Raw genomic sequence first — 17533 nt, forward strand, 5'->3', positions numbered from 1 at the left:
CGGGACCGGGATCAGGACCGGGACCGGGACCGGGATCAGGACCGGGACCGGGATCAGGACCGGGATCGGGATCGGGACCGGGATCGGGATCGGGATCAGGACCGGGATCGGGACCGGGATCAGGATCGGGATCGGGATCGGGATCGGGATCAGGACAGGGACCGGGACCGGGATCTGGATCGGGATCAGGACCGGGACCGGGATCGGGATCGGGACCGGGACGGGGACGAGCGGCGTCAAGTCCGCGCCCAAGCCACGCCCACGCCAGGGCCACGCCCCCAGCGCATCCGCATACGCGCGCCCCTAATTAATCATAACCACGCCCTTAATTATCATAGTCACACCCCTAATTTAAATTCAGTCCCGCCCCTCGCTCCCATTGGCTGCCCCGCCAGGCCCCGCCCGTCGCTTCCCGGCTCCTCCGGCACTTCCGACATGGCGGCGCCGCCGTCGCGGCGGGGCCGGGCCCGGTAGTTCCCGGTAGTTCCCGGAGGATCGCGGGCCTTCCTGGGGGTTCCCGGCGGATCCCGGCGCCCCGATGGGGCCCGGCGGCCTCACGGTGCTGCTGGCGGTGCTGAGCGCGGTGCCGGGCGGGCTGCGGTGAGCGGGGACCGGGGGAGACCGGCGGGTGGGAGCGGCGGGCCCGGTGCGGGGCCCTCACGGCAGCTCCTCTGTGCCCACAGCCCGGCGGCGGCGGCGGCGGCGGCGGCGAGCGAGGAGCGGCCCGGTGAGCAGGGCCGGGCGGTACCGGGGGCTCACAGCGGGGTCCGGGGGGCCCGGATCTGATCCCGGGGGCTCAGACCGGGGTGGATCCGGGGCTGGGGGGCTGGAGACGGACGGGGGTGCCCGGTAGCGGGGTCTGGGGCTGTGTCCATCTCTGACCCGGTGTCCCCAGCGAGCCCCGCGGTGGCCACGCCGTGCTGGCGAGTGGAGCAGTTCGTGGTTGCCCAGGAGTGCTCGCGGTGCTCCGGGTTCCAGATGGTGAGTGCGGGTCCCGGGGGAATCGGGGTCCCCGGGGGGGTTGGGGTCCCCCCGTCACCCCGGGGGTCTCGCCCTGACCGACCCCTCCGTCCCCCCGGTGGGCAGAAAACGATCCCGGCCTGCGGCCCCACCGGCTTCATCGAGAGGATCAACTGCGCCTCGTCCCACCGGGATGAGTACAAGAGGTGGGAGCGGGACCGGGAATAACGGGGGATCGGGGCTGGGAATTCCCGGGGATCGGGGCTGGGAATTCCCGGTGGATCGGGGCTCGGAATTCCCGGGGGATCGGGGCTGGGAATTCCCGGGGGATCGGGGCTGGGAATTCCAGGGGATCGGGGCTGGGAATTCCCGGGGGATCGGGGCCGGGAATTCCCGGGGGATCGGGGCCGGGAATTCCCGGGGGATCGGGGCTCGGAATTCCGGGGATCGGGGCTGGGAATTCCGGGGATCGGGGCTGGGAATTCCCGGTGGATCGGGGCCGGGAATTCCCGGGGGATCGGGGCTGGGAATTCCCGGGGGATCGGGGCCGGGAATTCCCGGGGGATCGGGGCCGGGAATTCCCGGGGGATCGGGGCCGGGAATTCCCGGGGGAATGTGCTCCGCAGCTGCCGCTCGGCCGCGCTGGAGGCTCAGCGCTTCTGGCACTTCGTGGGCTCCGCTCTGGGGGTGGCGGCGGCGGCGGCGGCGCTCGTGGTGCTGCGGCAGCGGGTGCTGGACCGGCGGGCGCTGGAGAAGGTCCGCAAACAGATCGAGTCCATTTAGCCGGAGACTCCCGAGGGGTTGGAGCCGGGAATTCCGCTCGCCCGGGGCGGCGGGAGGAGAAGCAGCCTCTGCCTTGCTGCCCGGACTTGGAATCTTGCTGGGATCTGCCTTGGGAGAGCATCCGAGGGATCCCCCGGAGCGGGATGTGGAATAAATCCTGGTCACTGCTCCCGGAGGGACGCAGTGTTCGTCCCCTGGGGGGAATCCCCATCCCCCCCAGCGCTGGGATCTGCTCTGGGATCATCCTGGGCATCCCCAGGGCCCCACTCCAGATGTGGGATGAGAGGGATGTGGAATAAATCCTGGTCATCGTTCCTGGAGTGATGCTGTGTTTGTTTTTTGGGGGGATCTACCCTGGGAGCCCACCCCGGGAGCGGAATGTGGAATAAATTCTGATTAATGTCGCTGGAGCAGCAAGTGCGGGTTTATTCTGGAATGTTCCCCCCATCCTGAGGACCCCCGGTCACATCTCATCCCCACGCCCCCGTGTCCCTGTCCCCACGTCCTGCCTGGAGGAATTGGTCCCTGGATCCCCCTGGGGGGCGGGAATCCCATCCCCGGGTCCCCCCCCGGCTCCATCCTCCACACCGGATCCGGGCTCTGTCCCCGACATCCCCACCGGGAACGGGGATTCTCCGGCCGCTCCCGGCTCCCGCCGCGTCAGGATATTCCTGGAGATCACTGCGGGAACCGGGAATGGGGTGGGCGGCGCTGGGGCGGGGGGAGCGGTCCCCACCCCGTCCCGGCGCTCCCGTTACCTCCGGTGGGTCCGAGGCCGTCCCGGCTGCCGCCCCCGCGGAACGGGCTGGAGCTGGGGAGCAGGATCAGCCCCAGCGACAGGAACAGGAGCTGGGGGAGGGATGGGAGCCGTGAGCCCCGGAGCGGGGCCGGGGGGCTCCCGAGAGCGTCCCGGAGGTGCCGTACCAGGACACAGGTGCCGGTCTGGGCGGGCTTGTTGGACGTTTCCTTGACGAGCGCCTGGAGCTGCCGCAGGAGGGACCTGCGGGAACGGGGGTCAGCTCCGTGCCCCTCCCGGTGCCCCTTTCCCGGTGCCGCGCGCCGGCTCCGGGCCCATCCTGGATCCCCCCGAGCTCACCCGTTGCTCTTCTCCAGCTCCTGGACCTTTTTCCGCAGCTCCTGGTTCAGTGCCGAGCACGCGGCCGCCCTGCCCGGACAGAGACGGGGACAGTGAGGGACAGCCGGGATAACGGGAACACCGGGATAACAACGGGAACACCGGGATAACAACGGGAACACCGGGAAAACGGGAACACCGGGATAACAACGGGAACACCGGGATAACAACGGGAACACCGGGATAACAACGGGAACACCGGGAAAACGGGAACACCGGGATAACAACGGGAACACCGGGATAACAACGGGAACACCGGGATAACAACGGGAACACCGGGATAACAACGGGAACACCGGGAAAACGGGAACACCGGGATAACGGGAACACCGGGATAACAACGGGAACACCGGGAAAACGGGAACACCGGGATAACAACGGGAACACCGGGATAACAACGGGAACACCGGGATAACAACGGGAACACCGGGAAAACGGGAACACCGGGATAACGGGAACACCGGGATAACAACGGGAACACCGGGATAACAACGGGAACACCGGGATAACAACGGGAACACCGGGATAACAACGGGAACACCGGGAAAACGGGAACACCGGGATAACGGGAACACCGGGATAACAACGGGAACACCGGGAAAACGGGAACACCGGGATAACAACGGGAACACCGGGATAACAACGGGAACACCGGGATAACAACGGGAACACCGGGATAACGGGAACGCCGGCCCCACCTGCTCTCCAGCCCGTCCAGGTATTCCTTCTTCCTCCGCCGGCTGTCCTGCGCCGACTGCTTGTTCCGGATCTTCCTCCGCACCTTCTTCAGGAGCCGCTCCTGGGCCTGGGGCGCGGAGGGGTCACTCCCGTCCCCCCCCGGTCCCCCCCCGGTCCCCCCGAGCCCCCGTGTCCCCGCACACACCTGGGTGAGGGGCAGCTCCCCGGGCAGGGTCACCCCCTCCTGCACCAGCAGCCGCTGCTCCTCCTCCGTCAGCCGGAGCTGCGGGACCGGGATGGACCGGGGGGTCTGGGGAGAACCGGGGATGGACCGGGGGGTCTGGGGAGAACCGGGGGGGTCTGGGGATGAACCGGGGGGTCTGGGGAGAACCGGAGGGGTCTGGGGATGAACCGGAGGGGTCTGGGGAGAACCAGGGGGGTCTGGGGATGAACCAGGGGGCTCTGGGGATGAACCGCGGGGTCTGGGGAGAACCGGGGGGGTCTGGGGATGAACCGGGCGGTCTGGGGAGAACCGGGGAGTCTGGGGAGAACCGGGGGGCCGGGGATGGACCGGGGGGTGCAGGGACCCACCGTGGCCTGGGGCTCGGGGCTCGGGGCCAGCTCGATGCCGGGGAACAGCGAGGGGTACAGGGGAGTGCTGAGGTCACAGACCACCTCCAGCAGCACCGGGGGGGGCCCGTCAGGCCGGGGGGGCTCCGGGCCGGTGCCGAGGCCGCAGGCGATGTCGGGGTTCACCGTGAGCCCCAGCAGCTCCTCGGCTCCGCTGCCCTGCGGGGGTACCGGGACATGTGGCGGGGATCCCCGGGACATCCCGGTGTCCCCGTGGGGGTCCTGCCCACCCGCGCCCCTCCCACCCCCACTCACATCATCCTCCGGGAGCGTCACGGTCTGGAAACCCAGCACCGGCACCGGGAGCGAGGGGGGATCCGGGAAGAGCCCGTCCGGCTCCGGGAGCTCCGGTGCCTCCATAGGGAATCCCTGGGGACCCCCCCGCGGGATCCCTCCAGCCCTGAGGCCCGGGAATGAACCCTCTGCGCCCCCTCCTCGGGGTTCCCCGGTCTCCACCGCGGTCCCCGGTGGTGCCGCCGCCTCCGCCCGGTGCCGGCGCTGGGCACCAGGATCTCCGGGATCCCGGGGAATCCAGCCAAGTCCCGCCCCGTGCCGGGAAGGGCCGGGATCATCCCTCCCCCAGCGGGGCTCGGGGCTCCCGCCGCCCCACCGGGGCACCAGGGGCAGCGGGGAGGGTGCGGCTGCCCCGGTACCGAGTCCGGGAGGGTCTCGCGGGGGAACCGGGAACGGGGCCGGGCCTGGGGCAGCACCGCTGCGGCCGCCGGTGGCTCTGGACCGGAGCCGGTGCCCCCCGCACCTCCAGTAACGGAGTTCGGGGGTGGAGGAACGGGGGGATCTTCCCGGTATCGGGGTCCAAGGGGGGACACGGAGGATTCCCCCGCCCCGCCCGGCCCCGCCGACACGTGCGCGCTCCCGGGGCCGCGGGGCCGCGCGGGCCCCGCTCGCTTCCCATTGGCTGCGGCGCGCGTCAATCACTGAGGCCAGCGGGGATCCCGCGTCACTATTGGCTGTGTGGCGGCGGCGGCCCCGCCCCCCGGAGCTCCCGGGACGCGGTTGGGATGCGGCGGGCGGTGAGTGCGGGGGAACGGGGGGAGCGGGGGGTCCCGTCCTCCCACCCCGCCCTCCGTCCCTGTCCGCGATCCCCATTTCCATCCCAGCCCCGGGATCGCCCATCCCTGACTCCCGGCCCCTATTTCCCGATTCCCGGGTCTCGATCCCGGTCCCGGTTCTTGATCGTGCTCCCGGTCCCGGTCCTTGATCCCGATTGCGGTCGTGGTCCCCGGTCGCGGTCCATGATCTCTAACTGGGGTCCCCAGTTCCCCATCCCGGTTCCGGAAAAAACAGTTCCCGATCCCGGTCCTTGATTCCGGTCCCGATCCTTGTTCCCTCTCCCGGTCCCTCCCCGCCGCCCTGTCCGTGCCCCGGGGCCCCGGGCGGGGGGGGGCTCGGTGCCGGGTGAGTCACCGGGGCCGGGGGGCGGCTCTGACCGGCCCGTCCCGTTCCAGCCGCACTTCCCGGGGATGCGCAGCGGGGCTCGGAGCTTCCCCGGCGGCGGGCGCTGAGCTCCGGGAGAGAGATGGACACCGGGCTCGGGGCCGCGCTGGCCTGGAGCCCCGGGGCGGCCGCGCAGCCCCCGCCCGGGCTGGGGGTGAAGTTGGGGTCTCTGGTGCTGCTGCTGCTGCTGCCCCTCGCCTGCGGCCTGGCGCCCCTCTGGTGCTTCCGGCAGCCCCCCGGTACCGGGCTCAGGGGGGCTCGGGGGTCTCAGGGGTTCGGGCGGTCCCGGGGAGTGCGGGACTCGGGGGTTCAGAGGGCTCTGGGGAGGCTGGGGGGGGGTCTCAGGGATTTGGGGGTGTCTGAGGGGTTTTGGGAGATCGTGGAGTCGGGGGAGTCTGAGGTAGTGGGGGGGTCGTGGGTGTCTGGGGGGCTCCGGGGGGTTTTGGGGGTCACAGTGTTCCCAGGGAGTCTGGAGGTGTCCCGAGGGTCTGGAACAGGCTGGGGCCACGCTGTCCCCACCTCAGGGCTGTGCCCAGGGGGCCTGTCAGGGTGCAGGGGGGACTCTTTGGGGTCTCAGCCCCCCAAATTCCCCCCCAGACCCCCGCAGCCCCACGCTCAGCCTCGTGAGCTGCTTCTCCGGCGGTGTTTTCATGGGCACCTTCCTGCTCGACCTCCTGCCTGACTACCTGGGCAGCATCGCTGCGGCGCTGGAGGGGCTGCGCATCACGGTGAGACCCCCGGGGTGCCAGCAGGGGCCTGTCCCTGTCCCCAGGGGTGTCCCTGTCCCCACCGGTGTCCCTGTCCCCAGGGGTGTCCCTGTCCCCAGGGGTGTCCCTGTCCCCACCGGTGTCCCTGTCCCCACGGGTGTCCCTGTCCCCGGGGTCAGGCTGGAGGGGAGGGGAGGGACGGACAGTGAGAATGGGACCAGCACGGAGGATGGACAGTGCAGGGGGACAGCAGGAATGGGGTGCTGGGGGGAGGATGAGGATGGGGAAGGACAGGGCAGCTGGGACAACAGAGAAGAGACACTGGACACAGGGCCAGCAGGGCCAGAGCGGTGCCGGTGGAGCAGCCGGAGCTGTGACAGCGTCCCTGGAGCTGCCGGGAGCCCCTTGTGGCCCACATGACTCATGGAAAGATCCCCTGTCTGCTCGCAGCTTCCCCTTCCCCACTGACCCCGTCCCTGCCCGCAGCTGCAGTTCCCTCTGCCGGAGTTCATCCTGGCCATGGGCTTTTTCCTGGTGCTGGTGCTGGAGCAGGTGACGCTGGCGCAGCGGGAGCTGTCGGAGCCGCCCGAGGAGTCGCGGGCGCTGCTGCCCAACGGCTCCATCCAGGCCGGGGTGGCCGGGGGCTCGCTGGGCTCGCCGGTGCCGGTGCCCGGTGGTCCCGGGGCGCTGCGGGCCGGGGCGCTGGCGCTGGCGCTGGCGCTGCACGCGGTGCTGGAGGGGCTGGCGCTGGGGCTTCGCGAGGGCGACGCGGCCGCGCTGCGGGTGCTGCTGGCCCTGCTGCTGCACAAGGGCGCCGTGGCCTTCGGGCTCTCGCTGGAGCTGCTGCGGAGCCGCCTGCGCCCGCCCGCCGTGGCCTCGTGCCTCGTGCTGCTGGCCCTCATGTCCCCGCTGGGCGTTGGGGTGGGCACGGCGCTGGCGGCGGGCGCGGGGCCGCGGCAGCGCCTGTGCCGGGCCGTGCTCGAGGGGCTGGCGGCCGGCACCTTCCTCTTCGTCACCTTCCTGGAGATCCTGCCCCAGGAGCTGGGGGTGCCCCAAAACCGCATCCCCAAGGTCATCCTGATCCTCGCCGGCTTCGCGCTGGTCAGCGCCATCCTCTTCGTCAAGGGATGAGATCCGCCAGCCCTGGAGAATCCCAAGGAATTCGTGTGCCCCCGCTGCGTCTTTTTTTCCCAAGTGCCAAAGTGCCTCTCCCGTCTCTGTGCCTCAGTTTCCCCGTCTAAACTATCCTCTTCCTCAAGGGGAGACCTGCCCTGGGATCCCCCATTTTCTCTCCTGGACACACCCGTGGATTTCCTATCCCGCCCTGCACCCCCTTTTCTGACGTGCCAAAGTGCCTCTCTCAGCGCTGTGCCTCAGTTTCCCCATCTGCACAAGGGATCGGTGCTGTGACCCCCCCCTCAGGACCTCGGGAGGGGGTGAGTGTCCCCCCCCCATAACCGCAAGTGCCTTTACGGACTCCCCCGGATTTGGGGGTGTCGGATGAAGCAAATAAAGGACTGAACCCCAAAGCACTGCCTCTGCCTGGGGAGGGCGGGATGGAATTTGGGGTGCGCGTCGTGGTGTCCCCATAGGGGCTGGGGGGAGTCTGGTTCCCCCCACTTTCGGGTGTGGAGGGTGTCGTGTGTGTTCAGGGGCGTGGGGCGGGGGTGACCCCCCATTTCAGAGCCCCCCATCCCCGTTCCCCCGATGGCATCAGGCCACGCCCCCTACACTGGCCACGCCCCCCCAATTGACCACGCCTCCTCCATAACCCACTCCTCCTGGATAACCCACACCTCCTCCATTGGCCACGCCTCCTCCATAACCCACCCCTCCTGAATAACCCACCCCTGAATAACCCACCCCTCCTGAATAACCCACCCCTCCTCCATAACCCACTCCTGTATAATCCACCCCTCCATAACCCACGCCTCCTGAATAACCCACCCCTCCTGAATAACCCACCCCTCCTGCATAACCCACCCCTCCTGAATAACCCACCCCTGAATAACCCACCCCTCCTGTATAACCCAGCCCTCCTGAATAACCCACCCCTCCTGAATAACCCACCCCTTCTCCTCTGGCCACGCCTCCCCGCCCCGCCCCTGTCCCCTCGCGGCGCTCTCCGGGATTTGTAGTCTCCACCTCCCCCCGCACCCAGCACCCCCTAACCCGGCGCCTCCATGTCCCAGTGCTCCCCGCGTGGCTCCCGCACGCACCGCTGGGATCTGTAGTCCAGGCACGCAGAACCCGCGGTTGTTGGCCCTGCCCGTCGAACTACAGATCCCGACGTGCGGCGCGCGGCGGCGGCGGCGGAGCGGTGGAGCGGGGAAGATGGCGGCGGCGGGCGCGGGGGCCGGGCCCGGGCCCGGCGCGGGACCCTCGGCCGGCGCCGGTGCGTCCAACCCGCGCAAGTTCAGCGAGAAGATCGCCCTGCAGAAGCAGCGGCAGGCGGAGGAGACCGCGGCCTTCGAGGAGGTGATGATGGAGATCTGCTCCACACGGGTGAGGACGGGCCGCCGCGCCGGATGCGCCGCGGGGCGCGGGGGGCCGGGGCGGAGGGGCCGTGAGGGGCTGGGGGCGACCGAGGCTGAGGGGGTGCGGGCCCGGGAGAACCGTGAGGGGCCGAGGGGGGTCTTGAGGAGACGGCGGGGGCCGTGATTTAGGGGGTCGCGGAAGGACGGGGGGGGCGAGGGTGTGAGGGGCCGGAGGGGTCGTGAGGGGATGGGGGCGCCTGTGGAGGATTTGGGGAGGGGGTTAGAGGGGACAAGGGAGGCTGCGGAGATGTTGGGGGCAGTTTGAGGGGTCAAGGGGTGCTGTGAAGAATTTGGGTCGGGGGTAGAAGGGTCCAGGGGGGCTCTGGAGGGGTTGGAGGGGGCTGCGGGGGTTTTGGGGAGGGGGTTGGAGGGGTCCAGGGGGATCCCGGTGGATCCCGGTGGATCCCGGCGGATCCCGGCGTGTCCCGCGTGCCGGCGCCGCTTCCGAGCGCAGCTCCCGGAATTGGGGTGGGAAAAGGATCCCCGATCCCTCGGATCCCACCCCGCGTCCCCTCCGCGGAGCCCCGGGCTCTGTCCCTGTCCCCGGGGAGCCTCGGGATCCTCCCCGGGCTCTGCGGGATCCGGCGGACGCTTCATCCCGGGGATGCTCAGCTTGGCTTTGCTCGGAGCCCGGGAAAGGCGGGGATCCCGGGATGCGATCCGGGATAACTCCAGCTCGGCAGATCCCCGAGGGCTGCTCGGACGGATCTCAGGAATGCTCCGGGAAAGCATCGGGAGGATTCCCGGTCGGGAATTGCCCCCCGAGACCTGTGGGAATTCCGTGTCCGTGGTCGCGGGGTTTGGTGGAATTCGGTCCTTCCCAGCAAAAGTGCAGGATGGAGGAGCGAGGGGAATCTGGGGAGACACGGAGAGGCTGTTCCAGGGCACGGGGGCAGCTCTGTCCCTGGGAAGATGCAAGGATACCCAGCAGAGCTTTAAAAACCGGGAATTCTTGTGTTGGGAAGCCCCTGGCTCCCGGGTCTGCTGGGAGCCCGGGTCTGGGATGTCACTGGCGCAGTGACAGGGACACCCTTGGAGAGTCTGGGGACGGGCTGGAGCTTTCTGTCCGTTCCTGGGGAGTTCAGGAATGGGGTGGAGCATCCACGGATAGTTTGGGAATGGGCTGGATCCTCCGCCGTGCTTCCATCCCCAGGGATTTTGGGAATGGGCCGGAGCCTCTGCCGTGTTTGCAGAGCAAACAGCTGGTTAATGTGCAGCAGGGGGAGCGGGACTGTCCTGATCCCTGCCTGGAATCATTCCTCCGGGAATTCATTCTCTGATCTCTGCCTGGGCTGGTTCCTCCGGGATCTGTTCCCCTTGGGTGGGATCTGCAGCCCCCCGAGCTTTGCTCCGTGGTTCCTGGAGTTTTTCCCGGCTGTTTCTGGGCTGCTCCCGGATTCCGGGCTCCCGCAGGGATCCTGGCTCCGAGCTCGGAGCGCGATCCCAAGACCTTAAGCCCCAGCGCAGCTCCGGGCATTAATCCTGCCAGCTGCTGCCTAAATCTCCTGTTTTTTGGGTTTTTTCCCTTGTTTTTCCCTCTGGATCTGGATTTCTATTGTTTTACGCTCAGGAATTTGACGTTTCCCGTTTGTCAGCTGTTTTTTGGGCTTCAGCTTCTCTTTCCCTGGGGCTTCTCCAGGCACTGAGGACCAACAGCTCTTGGATCTGCTCAGGGACCCCCAGCTCCGGAGGGAGAGGGGATTCCCGTGGCTTGAGCTCAGGATTGGGGTGTGGGTTTGATCAGGGGAGCTCTGCTCCGTCAGGACGGGGGTTTTGGGCCATCCCGTGTTGCTGGAGGGCTCCGTTCCCTGTCCCGGGATGAGGCCCCTGGCCGGGAGTGCGGGATCCCGGCTCTGCAGTGTTTTCCTGGGGTCCCGTTATCTCCCTCTGCGCTTTGCTGTGGCTCCTTCCCCTGGCCTTGAGTCCCGCTCGGCGCTGCAATCTCCGGGCTGGCCTTGGTGTGGACGAGGTGCCTGCTGGAAAATCCCTCCGGATCCGCGGGGATGGGCTGACCCCGGGACAGGGGGGACGCGGGGCTGCCGGGCGGAGCCTCTGCTCCAGGAATGTGGAACAGGGATTCCCTCTCCGGAATCCCGACCCTCATCCATCCTGCTCTGGAGCGCCCGTGGGTGTGGGAAGGGGCCGGATCCGACGTGTCCCCCGGGGATCTCCGTGGGAAGGGGAGCCTGGGTGTCCCACGGGGCTGTGAGGGGCAGTTTGGGGACACCCCAAGGCCCCCCTGACGTGTCCCCCGTGTCCCCCCAGCTGCAGGCACAGAAGCTGCGGCTGGCCCACAGCCGGGGGCCGTTCTACAGCGGCTCCCTGCCCAACGTCAACCAGATCGGCACCGGCGTTCCCGAATTCCAGGTGACTCCACGGGGGGATCCTGGAGGTGTCCAGGGCAGGATGGGGACAAGGGGATGTTCCCAAATCCCTTCACCCGCTGCCACTTGCGGGATTTAAGGGCGAGCTGGTCCTGAGCCCGTTTCCCGGGTGGGCTCACCCACTCCCCGCAGGGTCCGTCACCGCTGGATTCCACGCGGAGCACGCGGCACCACGGGCTGGTGGAGCGCGTCCAGCGGGACCCGCGCCGGATGATGTCCCCCCTGCGCCGCTACGTCCGGCAGATATCCTTTATCCCGTGTCCCCAGCGCCGGCCCGGCGCTCCCGCCCTTCCCGCGGGCTTCGGGAGCCCCCGGCTCTCGGTGTGGCCCTTAACGCTCCCCCCACATCGACAGCTCTCCCTACGGACCCACGTACCTGTCGCCTCCGCCTGAGCCCAGCTGGAGGAGGTAACTCCTGCTTTCCCTGGATCCCGGCTGCCCCTTCCCATCCCCGAGGTTTGGGAGTGGGAGAGGCTCCGGCACGGCCGCCAGTCCTGGGAACTGGGATGGGGCAGAGGGAAGCGCTGGGAGAGGGAAGCTCCGGCCTCTCAGGTTCCCGGATTGTCCCATGAAGTGAGGGTTTGGGGAGGAATTCTGTCCAGGAGGATGGATCTGACCGAGGGGAATCCCCAGGGGCAGGGACAGGTGAGAAATCCAAGCTGCAGCTCCTGCCCCGAGTGTCTCTGTCCCGGTATGGGGGGTGACAGCCATGTCCCTGTCCCCATCCCATCTCCCTGCCACTGCCAGCCCTGCCATGGATCATGGATCACTGAGGAATGGGGTCATGGATCACTGAGGGCTCCGTGTCCCCCACCCCATCGCCTCCCCTGATCCCGCTTTCTCCCTCTGCAGGACCATGCCCTGGAGCAATTTCCCGATGGAAAAAGGACATTTATTCCGGCTGCCCTCAGCTCTCAACAGGTGATGGATTGTTTGATTCCGTTCTCTCCCTGTCCCCGAGCCAGGCTCCTGCCTTTCCCTGCAGAGGAAGTGGCCCTGGGGACTCCTGGGGGGGTCCTGGGACCCCCCTGGGGAGGAGGTGGCCCCTGACTCCCCCTCGGGGCCCCCCGCTGGAGGGGTCCCTGTCCTCCCCTGTGCCACAGCTGAACAATGTCCCTCTTTGTCACTCGCCCCAGCTGCCTTTCCCAGCCCTTCCCTGCCCTCCTCCACCTCTGAACAGCTCACTGGGAACACCCCGGGTGCCCCCAGCCCCTAAAGGGTCCCCGGGGGTCCCAGGGGGTGCCATTGTCCCCCCATGGCAGGGGGAGGTGGAGGAGACGGGAGCAGAGCCCGTCTGGGGGCACGGGAGAGGGATCCCGGTGGGGAGGGGGCACAGGAAGGGCAGGAGGGGCTCAGGGCTGGGGCTGGGGGCTGTCAGTGGGGTGGGCTTAGGGCTGAGCCCGGATCCAGGCGTCTCTCCCCGTCTCCAGGACGAATTCCGACTCGGCGCTGCACACGAGCGTGATGAACCCCGCGCCCCAGGACGCCTACCTGGGCCCCTCGCAGGCCGGGCCGCCCCCCGGCCGCCGCGCCGGTGAGATCCCCCACACCCCCCGGGGGTCCCGGGGCAGCCCCCTCCCCTCTGAGCCCCCCTGACCCTGCTGCTCCCCCACAGGTTTCCTGGACGGCGACTCGGACAGCAAAGGTGAGCTGGCAGCCAGGTGTGCCCGCAGGTGCTGCGTGTGCGGGGGGCTCTGGTGTTCACCCCCCTGACACTGACCCCTGCCCCCCCTTGCCAGTGTTTCTTTTCCAAGTGCCTCCCATCGAAGAGAACTTCGATGACAACAAGCACTCGCTGAAGCCCTGGGACACCAAGAAGGTGGGTGGGGACGTCCCCCCCGTGTCCCCCAGCCCTGCGGCCCGGCCTGGCCTCACTCCTGTGCTTTGATCCCACAGCTCTCGTCCTCCTCGGCCCGGCCGCGCTCCTGCGAGGTCCCGGGAATCCAGTGAGTGCTGACAGGGGCTGGGGGTCCCGGGGAGGGGCTGGAGATGGGCAGGGGGATGTTTGGAAGCAGGGGGTACTGGGGAGGGGCTGCAGGTGGGCAGGGGGACACTGGGGGGCACCGGGCAGGGGCTGCTGTGGGAGGCAGCCCCGCTCCTGCCCTGATCCTGTCTCTCCCCGCTCACCCAGCGTATTCCCATCCCCGGATCAACCTGCCAACGTGCCCCTCATGCCCTCGGCCCTCAACACCGGGGGGTCCCTGCCCGACCTGACCACGCTGCACTTCCCGTCCCCTCTGCCCACCCCCCTGGACCCCGAGGAGGCCCCGTACCCGCCCCTGAGCGGGGGCAGCAGCACCTCCAACCTGGCCACCACCATGACCCACCTGGGCATCAGCGGCAGCGGCGGCGTCGGGCTGGGCTACGACCCCCCAGGTGAGCCCCGGGGGCACACGGGGGGCCAGGGAGGATCCCCAGGCTGGGAACTCGTGTGGGGGACACGCTCCAGCCAGTGTCCAGCAAAGGTGGGGACCCCTGGCTGGTGTGGGGCGACACAAAGCCCCCTCCCACTCCCAGGCGCTGTCCTGGGGTGGCCGTGGCAGCAGTCGGCAGCTCCTGGAATCCCGGTCTGGGATGAAGCCTCAGCAGTCTGGGGGTGGGGTGGGGATGGGGTCTGATGGATTTGGGGGTCCCATGGGGGTGTGGGGGGGGAGCCCAGCTCCCACCCTGTCGCCCTCCTGCCCTATGGGGTCCAGTGGTGTTGTGGGTCCCACGGGGGCCTGGGGGAGCCCGGCTCTCGTTCCATGGGGTGTGACGGCATCAGGGGTCTGGGAGGAGCCCATCTCCCACCCCGGTGCCCCCTCACGCCGCTGTCCCCCTGCCCGGGGTGTGTGTCCGTCCCTGTGTCCGTCTCCATCGTTTTGGTCGCTCCGTCCCCCTCCATCCCCCGGGAGCCCCGGCCGGGCCTCGGGGCTCGGGGCTGTTCCGGGGTAACGGTGCTCTCTGTTTTTGTCCCCACAGGACTCCCCTCACCTCTGCAGAGCTCCCTGAGTAACCCGTCCCTGCAGTCCTCCCTGAGCAATCCCAACCTCCAGGCCTCCCTGCGCAGCCCCTCGCTCCAGGCCTCCCTCAGCAACCCCTCGCTCCAGTCCTCCCACAGCAGCTCCTCCATCCCCTCCTCCCTCTCCAACCAGTCCCTGCCTTCCTCCCTGTCCTCCTCGCTCTCCAACCCCTCGCTGCCCACGTCCCCCCGGAGCCAGCCCCTCCAGTCCTCGCCCAGCAACCCCAGCCTGCCCTCGGGGCTGGGGGGCTCCTTCGCGGCCACCTCGCCCCGCCGGCGGGTCCCGCTCAGCCCCCTGTCCCTGCCCGTGGCCGGCGACTGCAGACGGCAGCACCCCAAACAGTTCTCACCAACAATGTCACCCACATTGTCCTCCATCACCCAGGTACGCATCGTCCCCACGCTCCAGCGCCGCCGCCTCCTCTTCCTCGGCCTCTTCCTTCTCCTTTTCCTCCTCCTTTCCCCCTCCTCCTCCTCCTCCTCCCCTTCCTCCTGCTCCTCTTCCACTTCCTTGTCCTCTTCCTCCTCGTCCTCTTCCCCATCCTCCTCCTTCCCACCCTGGTGTTCCTCCTCTTTGTCTTCTTTTTCTTCTTCTCTTTCTCCTCTTGCCCATCCTTGTCTGCCTTGTCCTTGTCCTGGACCTTTTCTTTCTCCTCTTCCTCGTCTTCATCCTCCTCTTCCTTGTCCTCATCCTCCTCTCTGTCCTGCTCGTCCTCAACCTCCTCATCCTCGTGCTCCTCTTTCCCCTCCTCCTCCACTCCTCGTCTCGTTTCCATCCTCATCTCACCCACACCCCAGGGCCCCCCTCACCCCCACCCCTCCCATGCTCAGGGCCTGTGGGGGGGACCCCCGTGTCCCTCCCAGGCCCCCCCTCCCCTCCGAGGGGACCCCGGCCCGCCCTGGGTCCGGGCGCAGCCGAGGCCGATTCCGGGGGTCTCAGGGACGGCTCCCGCTGCCGGTGCCGGGGGGGCTGGGGGAGCCCCCCACCCTCGGGGGGCCGGCGCTGACGCCCCCTCCCCGCTGTCTCCGCAGGGCGTCCCCCTGGACACCAGCAAGCTGCCGGCGGAGCAGCGGCTCCCGCCGTACCCCTACGGACAGCCGGGAATGCTGCTGGGCCCCCAGCCCCCCCCGCGGGCCCCCGCGCCCGCCCCGCGCCCCTACAACCCCCCCTACGCCCCCGGCACCGCCCTGGGGCAGCCCCTGGCACAGCCCCCCGGAGACTTCGGCCTGGGCAGCGTGAGTGGGGGGCACGGGGGGCCTGGGGATGGGACTGGGGACGGGATCCCCTCAGGAGGGTCCTTTGGGGGGTGGCCACGGGGTCAGGGGACCCTGCACGGGGGTGGGGACCCTCTGGGGGGGTGACCAGGGGACCCTCGGTGGGGGTCTCTCCTCATGTGTCCCTCCCCGCAGCTGGAGCAGTTCGGGATCGGGGAGAGCCCCCCCGGGAACAGCGGAGGGTTCCCCGAGGAGCTGGGGGCCCTGAGTTACCCCCCGAGCGAGGGGGGCTACGAGCCCCCAGGCCTGAACCGCCCAAACCTGAGCAACTGCAGCCGCCACGGCCCCATCCCCAACATCATCTTCACAGGTGGGGGCTCCGTGGGGTGTCCTGGGGTGTCACAGCTGGGGGGCTGGGCTGGGGGTTCCATGGGGGGGCACAGGGGGGCACGGGGGGGGCGGGCCGGGGGCTGTTTGGGGGATCGGGGGTGTCAGGGGAGCTGCGCCGAGGGTTTGGGGTGGTGCCGGGGGCGGGGTCCCGGTTCGGCCCGGGGTCTCCATCCCGGGGCCGTGCTGACCCCCGTGTCCCCCCCGCCCTTCCCCGCAGGCGATTCCCCCCCCGGGCTGTCGAAGGAGATCGCGACGGCGCTGGCGGGGGTCCCGGGCTTCGAGGTGGAGGGGGGGTCCCTGGGGGGGCTGGGGGGGCTGGAGGAGGAGCTGCGCATCGAGCCGCTGACGCTGGACGGGCTGAGCATGCTGAGCGACCCCTGCGCGCTGCTCACCGACCCCGCCGTCGAGGACTCCTTCCGTTCCGACCGGCTCCAGTGAGCCCGGGAGGGCTCCGGGCCCGCGCCCCCCCCGCCATCCCCGGCCCCGGGGCCGCCCCCCGGCCCCGCCGCCCGCTGCGCTCGCGCTGAAACGCCGGGAAAAGCCTGGGAAAACGCCGGGAAAATCCTGGGAAAAGCCTGGGAAAAGCGGGCAGGGGGCTCCGGCCGGGCGCTGCCGGCCCCACGGAGCCCCCAGACCGTGGCTGGGGAGGGCTCCGAGCGCCGCCCCCCAATTCCCGCTCCGGGAATGCCCCTCGGCCCCAGCGGTCACTGCTGGCCCAGGAAAACCCTGGGAAGAGCGGGGAGGGGGCTCCTTCTGCTCCATCCGAATCCAGCGAGGCTGGGGGGGGGGGTCCCCAGCACCGCCAGCCCCCCCAGTTCCCCCCTCCAGCCCCCACCGACCCCACCTCGGAGCCGGGAAAAGCGGGGAGGGAGAGACAATCCAGGCGACCCCGCCCCAACCAAGCCTGGGGGGGTTCCGGCCAGCGCCCCTCCCCGAATTCCCGCCCCCAGACCCGACCGGGCACTGTTCTCCTGGGAAATCCCTGGGAAAACTGGGGAGGGGGGCAACGCAGGCACCCCCGGACCCCGGCGGAGGGGTCCCGACCCCCCCGGGCTGGCTGTACATAACCCCGTAGGTAGAGACCCCCGGGGGGGGCCGCTTCTGCCTTTACTTTATCATTTTTCCGGCTAATCATCATGTTTAAGGAGAAATCCCGCTCCCCCCCATATGTACCCCCAGCCCCCCCAAATTACCGGGGACGTGTAGAAAGCACTTGTAACTTTGCCCCCCCCCCAAACTGCCCCCCCCGAGGGAGCACGGGGGGGGCCCGTCCGCGGGTGGGGGGCCCTGGGCCCCCCCCGGAGGGAGCCAGAGTGATTTATTATTATTATTATTTTTTAAAATATATTCTATGTTAATTAAATCCTCCCCTGTTGGCGTGTGGTTGATTTTTGGGGTGGTTACAGTGGGGGGGTTCAGCTGCTCCAGCCCCCCCCAGCCCTGCCCTGGGGAGGGAACAAGGGGGTCCCTTAATGGGGAGGGGGCAAAGGGCTCCCCTTTGAGGGGAGGGAAATGGGGTCCCCCACGTTCTGTGGGGGCTCCTTGAGCTTCCTGGGGAAGGTCGGAGGGGTGTCTGGCAGTTTCTGTGGGGCCTGGGGGGGATTTCAGGGGTCCGGGGGGGGGATTTCGGGGGTCCGGGGGGGGATTTCGGGGGTCCT

The 17533-nt window shown here is 69.1% G+C and overlaps 4 protein-coding genes across 4 annotated transcripts; 3 read left to right on the top strand and 1 right to left on the bottom strand.

The window, feature by feature from the left end:
• The first annotated feature begins 388 nt into the window (after positions 1 to 388).
• On the top strand, positions 389 to 2063 carry JTB (jumping translocation breakpoint). Its single transcript, XM_058860510.1, has 5 exons — positions 389 to 600; positions 684 to 727; positions 896 to 981; positions 1087 to 1166; positions 1587 to 2063. Exons 1-5 carry the CDS (start codon positions 539 to 541, stop codon positions 1741 to 1743), a joined length of 429 nt encoding a protein of 142 aa, XP_058716493.1. The 5' UTR covers positions 389 to 538; the 3' UTR covers positions 1744 to 2063.
• A 115-nt stretch (positions 2064 to 2178) lies between these two features.
• Positions 2179 to 5320, bottom strand: CREB3L4 (cAMP responsive element binding protein 3 like 4). The gene is made up of 8 exons (XM_058860186.1): positions 4442 to 5320; positions 4148 to 4345; positions 3762 to 3866; positions 3577 to 3683; positions 2840 to 2908; positions 2668 to 2743; positions 2502 to 2592; positions 2179 to 2424 (listed from the first exon to the last, which is right to left on the bottom strand). Exons 1-8 carry the CDS (start codon positions 5318 to 5320, stop codon positions 2207 to 2209), a joined length of 1743 nt encoding a protein of 580 aa, XP_058716169.1. The 3' UTR covers positions 2179 to 2206.
• Positions 5082 to 7891, top strand: SLC39A1 (solute carrier family 39 member 1). Its single transcript, XM_058860506.1, has 4 exons — positions 5082 to 5217; positions 5653 to 5880; positions 6239 to 6369; positions 6835 to 7891. The coding sequence occupies exons 2-4, from the start codon at positions 5724 to 5726 to the stop codon at positions 7477 to 7479; spliced, it is 933 nt and encodes a 310-aa protein (XP_058716489.1). The 5' UTR covers positions 5082 to 5217; positions 5653 to 5723; the 3' UTR covers positions 7480 to 7891.
• Positions 7892 to 8630: 739 nt separating this feature from the next.
• Positions 8631 to 17193, top strand: CRTC2 (CREB regulated transcription coactivator 2). The gene is made up of 14 exons (XM_058860669.1): positions 8631 to 8853; positions 11151 to 11252; positions 11402 to 11512; positions 11616 to 11677; positions 12122 to 12190; positions 12700 to 12803; positions 12885 to 12914; positions 13009 to 13088; positions 13166 to 13215; positions 13401 to 13645; positions 14231 to 14655; positions 15303 to 15506; positions 15681 to 15855; positions 16093 to 17193. Exons 1-14 carry the CDS (start codon positions 8683 to 8685, stop codon positions 16311 to 16313), a joined length of 2049 nt encoding a protein of 682 aa, XP_058716652.1. The 5' UTR covers positions 8631 to 8682; the 3' UTR covers positions 16314 to 17193.
• Positions 17194 to 17533: the final 340 nt, after the last annotated feature.

The sequence above is a fragment of the Poecile atricapillus genome, chromosome 33, assembly GCF_030490865.1.
Source record: "Poecile atricapillus isolate bPoeAtr1 chromosome 33, bPoeAtr1.hap1, whole genome shotgun sequence".
Lineage (NCBI taxonomy): Eukaryota > Metazoa > Chordata > Aves > Passeriformes > Paridae > Poecile > Poecile atricapillus.